The 14,016-nt window shown below is 47.3% G+C and overlaps 1 protein-coding gene across 9 annotated transcripts in view; it reads left to right on the forward strand.

Annotated features, from left to right (window-relative positions):
* The window catches only part of LOC119978749 (TOM1-like protein 2), a 130,989-nt gene that overhangs the window by 75,944 nt on the left and 41,029 nt on the right, over positions 1–14,016 (forward strand). For all 9 annotated transcript variants that reach the window (XM_038820592.1, XM_038820589.1, XM_038820596.1 and 6 more), the window contains 4 exons: positions 1,327–1,375; positions 1,616–1,739; positions 7,473–7,602; positions 7,718–7,793. In XM_038820592.1, the coding sequence (XP_038676520.1) occupies positions 1,327–1,375; positions 1,616–1,739; positions 7,473–7,602; positions 7,718–7,793 (379 nt within the window). The remainder of the gene's footprint in view (positions 1–1,326; positions 1,376–1,615; positions 1,740–7,472; positions 7,603–7,717; positions 7,794–14,016) is intronic.

Consider the following 14,016-nt stretch of genomic DNA (forward strand, 5'->3'; position numbering starts at 1 on the left):
CCTAGCTAGACCACTCGGACCCTGTTCTGCCAGGCTCCGATAGCCATAGCCCCTCCCCCCACCCCATCAGTTTAAACCGGCCAGTACGGAGGACCCGCCCGGGTTCCTTTCCCCTTGCCCGGCCCCAGGAAAGCCCAGAAATCCCCTTTTAGCGCGCACACACCCCGCATATCCACCTACACCCCAAAGAGCCCTCCCTTCGAGTGCAAGTCCCCCCACTTCCCTTGCCCAAATATATACAACATTGGCTCCTTTAGCCCACACACCCGCACGCAGTGAAACAAAAAAGAAGAAAATACAGTCCTGAGGTTACATCGGCACATGGCCATTTCTCAATTTCTCAGTTCTGCCACAGTCCTTCTGCCTTCGTAAACTCCTCACTGCTTCCGCTGTTCCAAAATAAAAGTCTTTGAGCTTGTAGGTCACCTCAGCTTCGCTGGATATACAATGTTGCACTGCACCTTGCTAATGTTCAGTGCCCTCTTCACCCGGTTGAAAGCAGTCCGTCTCCTCGCCAGCTCCACCGTAAAGTCCTGGTATACACGTAAACCAGCTCCAGCCTCTGCACCACCCGCTTCTGCTTGGCCCAGGACAGGACCTTCTTCACACTGTACCTACGGAAGCACAGAGTCAGAGTCAATCACTCTCTGGCATTCGGCTCTTTTGTCAATGTTTGAACCAAGGCTGTAATGAGGTCAGAAGGTGAGTAACACTGGCGAAACCCAAACTGAGCATCCGTGAGCAGGCTATTGCTGAGTAAGTGCTGCTTGGTAGCACCGTTGATGACTCCTTGTATCACTTTGCTGGTAGAGCAGTAATTGGCTGGGTTTGATTTGTCCTGTTTCTTGTGTACAGGACACACCTGGGCAATTTTCCACATTGCCGGGCAGATACCTCTTCAAAAAACACCATACATGTACACATTATAAATAATTCAAATCGGGCAAAGACAGCAATAGACTTTGAGGTTCTTTTTTTGGAACATTGTGGGGAACTTGGTAACATAACCTAATTGAGGGGAGCAGAGCTAAAGGGAGATGTGAGGGGAGCAGAGCTAAAGGGAGATGTGAGGGGAGCAGAGCTAAAGGAAGATGTTGTGGGCAAAATGTGACATTGATATTGTAGTTCAGTTTCTGTACCTAGTTTTGTAAGGCTGAAATGTGAGGAATATCACTGCACACTGAAAGCTCCACAGTAACTAAACAAGCAGAAGAATTTGGATTTTTTAATTTGGTCGCATTTCCATGGGGCATGTTGGAGCCTTTAAAGCTAACAACTAATATGTAGCCATATAGCTTTTTCTGATTTCTCATCTCTCCTGGGCAGATTTGAACGATGTAGATCAGGACGTGGAAATCAGGATGCAGAAGATGGAGTAAGTATTGACTATGCATTTTTTAAACGCTTATATAGTTATCTACTGAATCATGGTTGTTGTGTAAACATCATATAATTTCTTCTTAGTCTGTTTGTGTTTCAGCAACCACAGGGAATTAATTTGAAAACATTCTTTTCTTGGATGTCTTCAATTCAATCTGAAAAATCTACGGCAGTTTTTGGCGACTGGAAGTTTTTAAAACATCACATTTTGTTCACTTCTGTCTTATTTCTTTAGGTATTGAATGAAGTTACAGACACGGATAATCTGATAGACTTGGGCCCAGGTTCCCCTGCAGTTGTGAGCCCAATGGTTGGAAACATGACTGCTCCTTCTCTGTCCTCACAGCTCGCTGGGCTAGGTAAAGAAGCTATTTCATTATCTTTCCAGATTATCTAACCTCAACAAGATTAACCAGAATGTTCTGATTCATGCTTGGAAACCAAGTAAATAAGTCATTAAAGTGTGATCACAATTGCCAAAGATAAAGAATTACTGTGAATTAATATTTGATATCTGATAGTGTCAGGATTGGTGACTCCTTATTTGGATTAACAAATAAACCTACTATGAGTTTATCATAATCTGACTGCATGACCTTTTTGATGCACGGTGGTGGGTGGTTGACATGTTGGATCTGATTTCTGTTTTTTAAATAAATTTAGTGTACCCAATTCAATTTTTCCAATTAAGGGGCAATTTAGCATGACCAATCCACCTACCTTGCACATCTTTGAATCTTTGAATCAATTGCGTGGTGAGCACCAGAGAGTGTCCCAAGAGCCTCTTCACTGATATGCCTGTTTCACCTCGGTTGGGCATATCAGTGAAGAGGCTCTTGGGACACACTCTGGTGCTCACCACGCAATTGACCCGGTACAACAGGTAGAGGTAGGAACACCCGAGGGGGCGGACGGTCGGAGGGCAGGCTGACCCGAGGAACTGGCTGCCTTCCAGGTGGGTCTCTAGCTTCTGGAATAGACAGTCCCATTCATAGTGGTGATGCAGTCGCAGAGCCAGGGACTACGAGGGGTTCTCGGCGAGCATCTAGCATAGGGGTGGGCAAACTTTTCCGTGCAAGGGCCACATTCAGAAATTCACAATTTTAAAGGGCCGCATAGTATATTAAGTAAAATAATTACTTCACCCGGTTATGATTCTGGGCGCCTCATATAGAACATAGAACAGTACAGCACAGAACAGGCCCTTCGGCCCTCGATGTTGTACTGAGCAATGATCACCCTACTCAAGTCAACGTATCCACCCTATACCAGTAAGTAACCCAACAGCCCCCCCCCATTAACCTTTTATAAAAAAATTAATGACTTGACCTTGGTGGGCCGCATAAAGACCTTTGGCGGCCCGCGGGCCATAGTTTGCCCAATTCTGATCTAGCAGGTGCAGTTGGAGGAGTCCAACCGAGTACAGTAGCAGGAGGTGGTGCTGATTATGTATGCCTCCCAGGCCAACACCTAGTGACATCTGCGGTGAAGGCATTGGGGGGGCGACAGTTTTGGCTATGGATCAGCATATCCAAGGCCTAGGGCATTATGTGCAGGCGCTGTCTGAGGCCCAGGACAGGTTTGCTGCCTCACAGGCGGCCATGTCCCAGAGCCACCTGGAAATTGCAGCAGCGCCTCTGAGCATGGCACAGTCACAGCAGGCCGTGGCTGGGAACATGGCGGCATTTCCCAGGTGCTGGCCAATTGAGGCGCAGTCACAGCGGGAGGTAGCGCAGTCCCAGAGAGAGATAGTGCAGTCACTGGCTGATGTGACACAGACCCAGAAGGTGGTGACATAGTCAATGGATAATGTGGTGCTGTCCCAGATGGCGAAGGTCCACACTCTGCTCCATGGCCATGAGCGTGCGGACCCTGGTCGAGATCAGAGCAGGTCTCCAGGTGACGGGGGCGTCTCAGGGCATGGCTCTCCTCGCACCCCCATGGAGTAGCCCAGGAGACATCGGGCACCCCGAGGCAGGAGGAGGTGATGGGGCCCATGTCGGTGACTTCCACAGGTGAGGTGCCAGAATACCACAGCACCTCATCTGAAAGTGGGTGCTCCTGGTTCACCAGATTCTCGATGCCTATATCGAGCCCAGGTCACGAGATGTAGATCCTTGCAAGCATTTTCATCTTGGATATCCAGGGTGTCCATTGTATAATTCTATCAGGATTTGGCGCCAACCTGGCTGGGGCTGACTACTCAGGCTTCCCATAGGATAATGCCATCTTCTACACTCTGCTCTTGTCGTTTAGTGAGGAAGGGTTTCATGTCATCTGTGAGGTGTCCTCCGATTCCGTGACTGAAGATCATACGACACAGTTTTACCAGTGTGGGGCTCTTGTCAACGCTTGAATCTGCTTCGCAGACACTGGCAAAGTGTGCAGGAAGTTCATGGTCATGATTATTTCTTCCAGTGCCAGGAGCCAAGCTTATGGGCAGCGGGAGGCGACTCAGGGCATCCACGTTGGCAATATGTGAATCCATAGAATAGAATCCCTACAGTGCATAAGGAAGCCATTTGGCCCATCAAGTCTGCATCAACCCTCTGAAAGAGAGCCCAGTCCCTGTAACCCCACCTAACCTACACATCTTGAAAAGAGCACCCAGGTCCAATACCTATAATCCCACCTAACCTACACATCTCGGGTCACCAAGGACAATTTAGCATGGCCAGTCCACCTAACCTGCACATCTTTGGACTATAGGAGGAAACAGGAGCACCTGGAGGAAACCCACACAAACACTGAGAGACCGTGCAAACTCCACACAGTCACCCAAGGTCGGAATCAAACCCATGCACAATGAGGTAGCAGTGCTAACCACTCTGCTACCATGCGTCCCCCAAGGCGTTCCTGGGCAGTGCTCAAGAGAGCTTTTTAGGCTGCTAACAATAATGCCCAATGTTGGATCCAAGCCAAGGCTATGGGTGAAAAAGATCTGTCCATTTTGAAAAGGCCCAGCAGGGGTTTATGGTCTGTTACATTTGTGAAATATCGGCTGTAGACGTAAAGGTGGAATTTCTTTGCCCTCAAAATAACAGCCAATCCTTACTTTTCAATCTGCGAATAGCGTCTTTTCGCATCCGCCAAGGTTCTGTCTGCATATGCTATTGGTCTCTCTGTGTCATCATCCTATCGATGGGAAAGGATTGCCCCTACTCCATATGGAGAGGCAATACCTGTTAATATCGGTTCTCTCTTGAGGTCATAATGAGACAGGATGTTTGATGATAGTAACTGCTGCTTCACCTCCGCAAAGGCTTCATCCAGCAGCGCCTGCCATGACCACTCTGGTGTATTTGTAACTGAGGGCAGGGGTGACATCTGGTATATATTTTTAACAGAGTGTGTGCAGGAGTAACATCAAAATGACCATGTTTGGTGTAAATGTCCCAGGTAGTTTCCGAGGCCAAGGAAAGATTTTGTAATTCGAAGTTGGTGCCTCTTTGACCTCCACTTTATCCTCCACTGGGTGTAAGCCTTATTCTATCGACTCTGTAACCCAGGTCGATCACTTTGTCTGCCTGGAACACATTTTTCTCATTTGAGATGGGCACTGGCGTCAGAAAATCATCTCAAACCTCCTTCAGGTTTGCCAGGTTCTCTTTTTCTGCAGCACCTGTGATTTAGTACGTCCTTTAAATAAACTGCCACCACTGCACCGCCGTGCTGCCCTTAAAGGCTGATAGACTTGCAAGGCTCAGGCCTGAGGTGGCTTTGGCTTCCAGCCTGGACGGCACACATACTGCTGATTTCTGGCAAACTTGCCTGGGTCATGCTCTCTCAGCAGCCTTGTGGCTAATGTAAATCTCTGGGGATGCTTCCCTGATCTTCTAGGGTCTTTTGATATAAATCTTCTATGTTTAGAAGATCGGTTACTGATCTAAGTATGAAGCTTTATGATCGTTAGTTTACAGTTCCAATAAAGACGGACTGACGTATAGGACTTGAGGACAGGGACTACTGGTACATCCCACTCTGCGAACTGCACTGGTCGTATTAAACCATACTTTCAGGGTTAGCCGGCCATGCTTTGATATATCAGAATATCCTGACAATGTAAAATTGGTAGTGGGTGAGCCACATGGGAGTCTTCATTGGGAATGCTGGGTCCTTCTCTCTCTCTCTCTCTCTCTCTCTCTCTCTCTCTCTCTCTCTCTCTCTCTCTCTCTCTCTCTCTCTCTTTCCCCCTCCCCCCGAATACTCGCAGTATTCAGCCAGCTTCATTAATAGAATAGATTACCAAAAGTACAACAGGCCATTCGGCCCATCAAATCTTCACCGGCCCTCTGAGACAGCATCCTATCCCAGTAACCCCACCTCTTTTTGGACACTGGGGCAATTTGGCATGGCCAATCCTCCTGACCTGCACATCTTTGGACTGTGGGAGGAAACCAGAGCACCCAAAGGAAACCCACGCAGACATGGGGAGAACATGCAAACTCCACACAAACAGTGACCCAAGGCTGGAGTTAAACCTGGGTCCCTGGCATTGAGAGGCAGCAGTGCTAACCACTGTGCCGCACCCCATGTCAGGAATTCTGTCACTGGTTCCCCAGGGGTCCTCCCAGCTGTGTTAAATCAGTAACGGTGGAGGATTACAGATTGCTTTGGATCATAATGGTTCTTTACTAAACCCACAAGCTCATTGAACATTGTGGTGTTAGTGCTGCAGGATTAGTTAAACTCTTAAAAACGCTGAACGTTGGGACCCTGCATGCTGCCAAAAGGATTACTTCATGTCTGTCATCCCCCTTCTATACCATTGGAGTAGAAGAACTAGCTCATGTGTTTGGCATACTGGGGCCAGTCCTGCATGTTCTCATCATAAGGCTCGAGCTTCCCAAACCAGGGCATTTCAAAAAGGCATTGGGGAGTTTCAAAAAGGCTGTTCAGAATTCCATGCTTGATATTCGCCTGATCCTCATCGCCAATGTAATAATTCCAGGAGGTGCGGAGTGAAAGACCAAACTGGTTTATTTTATATTGTTTATAAAATAAATTTAGAGTACCCAATTTTCTTTTTCCAATTAAGGGGCAATTTAGTGTGGCCAATCTACCTATCCTGCACACCTTTGGGTTATGGGAATGAGACCCATGCAGTCACGAGGACAATGTGCAAACTCCACACTGTCACTGACCCGGAGCCGGGATCGAACCCGGGTCCTCGGTGCCATGAGGCAGCAGTGCTAACCACTGTGCCACCCTAAACTGGTTTATTTTAAACTGAAAATAAAGCCCCTACTGCAGACACAAAACAAACGTCCCTGCCCAGGACGATTGGGAACTGCCAGTCCGGGTCTGTAAGCTATTTCAAATGTCCCGCTAATGAGCCCCAGCTCAGTGGGCTTCTCTCCATTCACTACGGGAACTTGTATTTTACTAAGCCCTTGGCGAGATAAATCAGTCATTCCCTGTTGACCACGTGAGGTTTTTCACAGAAGGGAATGCAGTGGCGTGGTGGTATTATCACTTGACTAGCAAACCAGATACCCAAAGTAATGCATTGGGGACCCAGGTTCAGATCCAGCCACTGCAGATGGTGAAATTTGAATTCAATAAAAAAAAACCTGGAATTAAAAGTCTAATGATAACCATGAAACCATATTGATTGTTGTAAAAACCCATCTGGTTCACTAATGTCCTTTAGGGAACGAAGTCTGCATCCTTACCTGGTCTGGCCTACATGTGACTCCAGACCCACAGCAACGTGGTTGACTTTTAACTGTCCCCTGAAGGTGCAATTGGGGATGGGTAATAAATGCTGGCACAGCCGGAGATCTATACTTCATCTACTTGGCAATGATCCCTTTTGTGCTACCATCATCTCCCACTTTCCCTGCCACAATGTTTGCTTTAAACCTGTCACATTGCTAATGTTTTCCTGTCATACTGAAAGGTCATTGACCTGAAATGATTCTCTCTCTGTTTCTCTCTCCATAGATCCTGCCAGATATCCTGCATTTTCAATTTTTATTGCAGATTTCCAGCACCAACTAGTATTTTATGCTTATGTATGGAATTGTTTGTTTTATTAGCTACTCCTTTAATATTGGTCAAACTATTACTGAAGTATTTATTGTTTTCAGACCTGGGCGCAGATAATGTCAGTGGTACCCTCAGCTCATTGACCAACTGCAATCCAGATGCTCGAGATTCAGCTAACTTTGATATGTTTGCACAGACCAGAAGTAATTCTCTGGCTGATCAGCGCAAAAAGTAAGTGTTCCCAAGTCTGAATAGAAATGTGTATGATACTAACATGTGAAGAGTTAACTTCCCGTTGCACATCTAGCTACAGCAAATATTTGAAATGTATATTTTTTCCTTGTAGTGTAACATATGAGGACTTGCAGTCAGTTGGAGGATTGGCAACTGCCATTGATGTTCGACAAAATAATGCAGCAGTGGTAAGAGCGCCAACTCTTTTTTTTTTATTGAATGAAAACATTATTTCCATGTAAATGTTTTAAGTTCTTTCACAATATTAGTATTTCAATTGAAAGATGGGTGATTAAACCAGTCATGCAAAATTTGCTTGTTACACCAAATTATAATGAACAATATAACTGAGGAATTTAATTTTCAAGAACACCCTCTATCTTTTATACTAGATTTGTTATATTTTGGTTCTACTGTTTATTGTGCACGATTCTCCTGCCGCGTTGTGCTCTCGCTTCTTCAGTGCAACACCGGTCGGAGAATGCCGGGAGAGGTTTGCAGCAAGCCTCTTAACAGACTCTGCGCCTCCTGGGATTCTCTGAAATCCTGTGAGATGTCAGATTCGAACCCCACTCCAAATAGGAGGACCCAATGACGCTCGCACAAGTAGTGTGTAAACCTACCTACCTGCGCGGGATCCACCGGCCTCCTTTGATTCTCCAGCCTCCCAGGCCAATCAATGCTGGTCCACAAAACGTGGAACAGGTGACGGCACCCGAGGGGGTCTCCTGGGCCATCGGAGACCCCTGGGTGGTCAAGATAAGTACAAGGTGGCTCCCTGGCTCTCCCCTGGAATGCAGGCACCATGACACCTTGGCACTGCCAACCTGGCACTGTCAATGTGCCTGGATGGCACTGTCAAGCCAACAGGAGCACTGCCAGGGTGGCAGTGCCAAGGATCAGGAGGCGAGAGGTAGAATGCCCATGAAATGAGTGTGGAGGGGGCGGTTTGAAGTGTGGGGTAGTGCAGGGCAGCTAAGTAGGGGCCTCTGGGAGGTTGGGTGGGTGAGGGGGTGTGCCTGAAGAGGGGGTATCACTTAGTGTGGTATCCTCACTTGGGGGGAGGGGCGGATTGGTGCGTGTGGGGGACCATGGTTGTGGAACCCACAAGCTTGCTTAGAGATTGGGGTACCAGTGCAAAAAAAAACTTGTAAGTGTGGGCTAAACCAATGAGAAACTCCCCAGGACCCAAAGAAGTGACTAAGTGTCTTTGAATAGCAGTAGGGAACTCGTCGGCAGAGCCGGAAGGAAACTCCCTGAAGAACCCGCCACAAATTAACTTTGTTATTTTTTGGGAGAATCGCGCCCACTCTTTTGCATGTTGTGTTAACACCACAGATGGCTGCGTGGTTTGCTTTCATTTTAAACAACAGCCCCAAAGGTGCCACTAGATGATGTCATATTCATCTGCTCAATTATAAGGCTTGCGTTTAAAATATTTTGAGTGTTAAATAGCCATTGCACTTTAAAATACCTTCCCCCTTGTATTGCACTTGACCAGATACTACGAGGCTAGTGACCTGCTTTAAGACAATTCTCATTCCCTCCTGAAATTGGTTGCTAGTATCTAGAATGAATCAGCACAGGTTAAATGTCCCTTTATTGTACTTTTGGACTGATGCTTTTGCTTGACATTTACCCAATGTAATGGTTGAGATTCATGCATGGTTTGGAAAATGACCTGTAAGCTTAGCATTCAGTGACATGGCAAATACGTCACCAAAATATCAACCACTAGATGATTCGCCATTTCTAAAACACAAGCAATTTCTGTAATGTTAACACCTACAAAATCAAAGTGTATCCAATGGCTTGATCACATACTGCTGCTAAAGCACATACAGCTGCAGAAATATGTATTATGATTGTAGATTACAATACTGCAGATTTGAGTTGGTGATTCCCTGATTTTATAACTCTCTTACTACAGAGAAGTTCAGAATACAGGCCATACAGCAAGGGAGAATAAAATGTTCTGTCCTCAGTTTATCCACACCTCCCAGTTAAAAATGACAGCAGCAACATATCTTCCACTGAATTGAGCATCCCAAGGCACTTTACGTGTCAATATTGCACACTAAGCAGAAAGTAGGAGAGGGGAGGTTACTAAATGCACAGGGTGAGATTCTTCGCAAATGCGGAGAATCGTAAAGGCTGCCGTGGGGCAGGCCATCACCCACGGCAGCCTCCGCGCCCACTTCCGGGACCCGATTTCCCCCCCCCCCCCCCCCTTGTGACGTCAGCCGCGCATGCGCAGTTGCCGTCTTTTCCCTCAGCCGCCCCGCAAGACGTGGCGGCTTGATCTTGCCGGGTGGCGGAGGGAAAAGAGTGCGTCCGTTACGGACGCAAGGCCTGCGATCGGTGGGCACTAATCACGGGCCTGTGCCCCCCTTGGCACGGCCGTGGTACTGCCGTGCCAATTGGGCCCCTAGATGCCCCAAACGGACATCAGGCGCCCGTTTCACGACGGCAGCGACCAGGTGTGATTGCTGCCGTGTTGAAACGGGCGTGAAGGCTCGGCCCATCGGCCTCGGAGAATCGCAGTCATTGTATAAACTTTGAGGTGGCTTTTGAATGTATTGTGAGAAGATGAAGAGACTTCAGAAGATCACAGGGACATGCAGCAATGCTCTGCCATTTGAGTAAATGAAGAGGTTGTGTAATAGAGCTTCTCCCCCCACTTTCCACAGTCATTATCAAGTTTAGCTTGTAATATATATAAGTAGGGGTGGCGTACTTAAGTCAATAAAGGGTTCTGGGTTTAAAATTACAGTCGGGTACAAAAGTGAACTTTCACTCCAAATTTAGTTTTCTCTAACTTTTATTCTGAATTGTATTAGCTGTAAGAGGGGTGGCACAGTGGTTAGCACTGCTGCTTCATGTCACTGAGGTCCCGGGTCACTGTGTGGAGTCTGCACATTCTCCCTGTGTTTGCGTGGGTCTCACCCCCCCACTACCCAAAGATGTTTAGGGTAGGTGAATTGGCCACACTAAATTGCCCCTTAATTGGGAAAATATAATTAAGTACTCCAAAAAAGTTTAAAAGCTATAATAGACTTGCACTGTAGGTGAAAATAAGAATTGTGCAATTTGCCATGATTTACTTAGTCGAACTAAGTAAAGTGTGAAACTTCAGTTATCCTGAATGAGCAGATTTAGATTTGAATAATAAAATGGAATGATTACTGCAAATTCAAACTTTGTTTTTGTCATCACTTGTACCAAACATTTACTCTTGGGAGGGGGGGGCTGCTATTGACTCTTGTACAGTATTCAGTCCACATTGCAGTTTTCAATTTAAAATCCTACGGGCACCAGCCCTGTGACATCACAAGCGAACATCCGTGATAGTCTCTCCATTTTATGGAATCTTTATTTTCTTGAAATGTGTTTGGAATCCCAAAGTAATTGTATGAAATTACAAAAGAAACTACAACTTCTCGAACTTTGTTTCTGGATAATTACTTATGTCCATGAGGATTATATACAATTTGCTTTTCTATGGTCCTTTGTGTTACTAATTGCTCCTCCCAACATTTTGTCTGTGTTTTACTAAATTTCAACAATTTAGTAATTGTCTAGGTTGCTGTTCAGTTGAGCTTAACTTCAACCCGTATTATTTGTCGTAGGGCCAACTGTAGTTATCTGTCGGTAGTTGTTGTGATTTGTCTTTTGTAGAGGCTTTTCCTTCTGGGCTTCATTCCTTTCATTTTATATTCAAATTGCTGAAAAGGGTTATTTTACCAAATGGGTTAAGTGGAATGTTCAGACACAAGCGGAAATCACTTTTTGTATGTGTGCACATTTGATGAAATTGCCACAGTCTTCCTAAACCAGCAAATATCAGTTTATTACTGTCATCTGGACTTTAAAGGCTGTTTCCAAATCTGTCTGAAAGGATTGGGCACGGAGGAGGCTGCAGGTGGTGTCTACGGGTAAGGCAGTGGAGCAGCTCAGAAAGGCGAGGGGTGCGGTATATGAATATGGAGAGGAAGCCAGCAGGATGCTGGCTCAGCAGCTCAAAGAGGGAGGCGGCTGGGGCAATAGGTAAAGTGGTGGATGGAGGCGGTAACTTGGTAGGGGATGCGGCAGGTGTGAACAATGTGATACTGAACAGGTGTGATATCGCCCCTTTTACCCTCCTCAGCTGCCCCTTTGCCTTACCTGTGGACAGGAGCCCAAATTCCATTTGACGTCTCTGACGCCCCTTCAGGAGCTCCTCATCCGGAGACTCCGCATATCTCCTGTCCACCTGTAAGATTTCACGTACCAGCCTGTTCAACTCCGCCCGTTCAGTCTTCTCCCTCTGGGCCCGAATCAAAATAAATTCCTTTCTGATAACTGCCTTCAATGCTTTCCAAACCACCCCTGTCATGGTCTCACCCGTGTTGTTGCTCTTTATGTATGGCCTCGAATGGCCTCCTTCACCTGCTCACAGACCTCATCCTCTGCTAGCAGCCCTACATCTAACATCCACTGCTGATGCTGGGTCTTTCCTGTGCACACCCATAGGTCTATCCAGTGTGGGGCGTGATCTGATACCACGATTGCTGAGTATTCTGAGCCCTCCACCTCTGCGAGCAGTGTTTTGTCAAGTACGAAAAAGTCTATCTTGGAATACACCTTGTGCACATGGGAGTAAAATGAATACTCCTTGCTCCTTGGCCTCCCGAATCTCCACAGATCCCCCCCCCCCCCCCCCCCCCCCACTTTCATGCTCTCCATGAACCCCCGCAGCTCATTTGCCATTGTGCGAGCCGAGGTCTGGAATCTTCCCCATCATCCTACTGACAAACGAGACATCATCCCAGTTTGGGACGTATATATTTACCAATACCACAGCCATTCCCTCCAGCATCCCACTGATCATAATCTACCTCTATCCTTCCCATCTCGAATGCCACCTTTTTATTAACCAGAATTCCCCCCCCCTTGTTTTAAAGTGCAATCCCGAATGAAACACCTGTTGCCTCAAGTGCGCGAACACATGGGCTCTTTTGACTGGCCCATTCAGTCCACGAACATTCCACGTGACCAGCCTGGTCGGGGGGCGCCCGTGCCCCACACCTCACCTGGCCCACCCCCGGGCAGCTACAATCATCCACTCTCTTCCTCCAGCACCTTAAAAGTCCCCTCCTCATCAGTAGTTTACCTCTTTCTCTTTTTCCTCCCCCCCACATTAATCTTCAGCTCACCCCCCACTTTGCTTCCATGAACTAGTCCTCCCAGCTAGCCTGGCAGCTCCCGCCCCCTGGCGCCTAGCATCCTACCACCTGCTGGTCCCTCCCCCCCCCCTCACTCTTAGTACACGTTTCCAAAACAATGGCAAAAAGCACAAAAAAAACAAACAAACAGTCCCTCCCAAGGTCCAAGGACAAAGGCCCACCCCTCCTCCCTGAACAAAATCTCATCTAGTCAAACATCTTCAAACAGAACCAGATGGAACAGACCAAGGGAAAAAACGAAAAAGGAGCTATACATGCAGAAACTCAAACAACTTTTTGAACATCGCAAACTAAATTACAAAGTTAAAAGTTTTTACAAGGCAAAACATCACTTCTAACTCAGTTCTCCACAGTCAAGGTCCTTGTTTTTCCCATCGGGTTATTGCCCTTCATAAAGTCCGCCATGTCCTCCGGCGAGCCAAAATACAGCTTCCGACCCTCCTAGGTCACCCATAGGCGGACCTGGTAAAGCAGTCCAAACTTTATTTGCTTCTCATACAGGGATGTCTTGACTTTATTAAAGATCTCCCTCCTCTTTGCGAGTTCTGCTCTCAAGCCCTGGTATACCCGGATCTCAGCATCTTCCCACATGCACTGTTTCGTCTGCCTGGCCCAATTCCTGATACGTTCCTTATCTCGGAACCGATGCAGTCGTACCAGCATCGCCCTCGGGGGCTCACACCCCTGGGGCTTATGCATAAGCGCTCTGTGGGCCCGGTCCACCTCCCAAAGGCTTGGGGAACGCACCCTCCCCTATCGGCTTCTCCAGCATCTTCCCCACATACACACCGGCATCCAATCCTTCCTTCCCCTCAGGCAGACCAACAATCCAGATAGTCTGTCTCTGAGAATGATTCTCCAGGTCCTCCACTTTCTCCAGCATTCGTTTCTGTTGGTCCTGTAGCATAGCGATCTCTGCTGCCAGTGTGGTGGACTAACCTCTCGTTCCGCCGCCAGCTCCTCCAGCCTCTGGATCGCATGCCCCTGGGTCGTCAATCTCTCCTCCACACAATCGACCACTGTCCTAATCGAGTCCACCGCCCGGGCCAGGTCCTCCGCACACTCCTTGCGATGTTGAGTGAACTTCTCAGTAAAGAAGTTCACCAACTGGTCCATCGACTATTGAGCTGGTGAGGTCAGACCCTGTGTCCCTGCCATTTCCTCCTTCAAACTCTGGTCCTCACTT

This window comes from Scyliorhinus canicula, chromosome 15 (genome assembly GCF_902713615.1).
Source record: "Scyliorhinus canicula chromosome 15, sScyCan1.1, whole genome shotgun sequence".
NCBI lineage: Eukaryota > Metazoa > Chordata > Chondrichthyes > Carcharhiniformes > Scyliorhinidae > Scyliorhinus > Scyliorhinus canicula.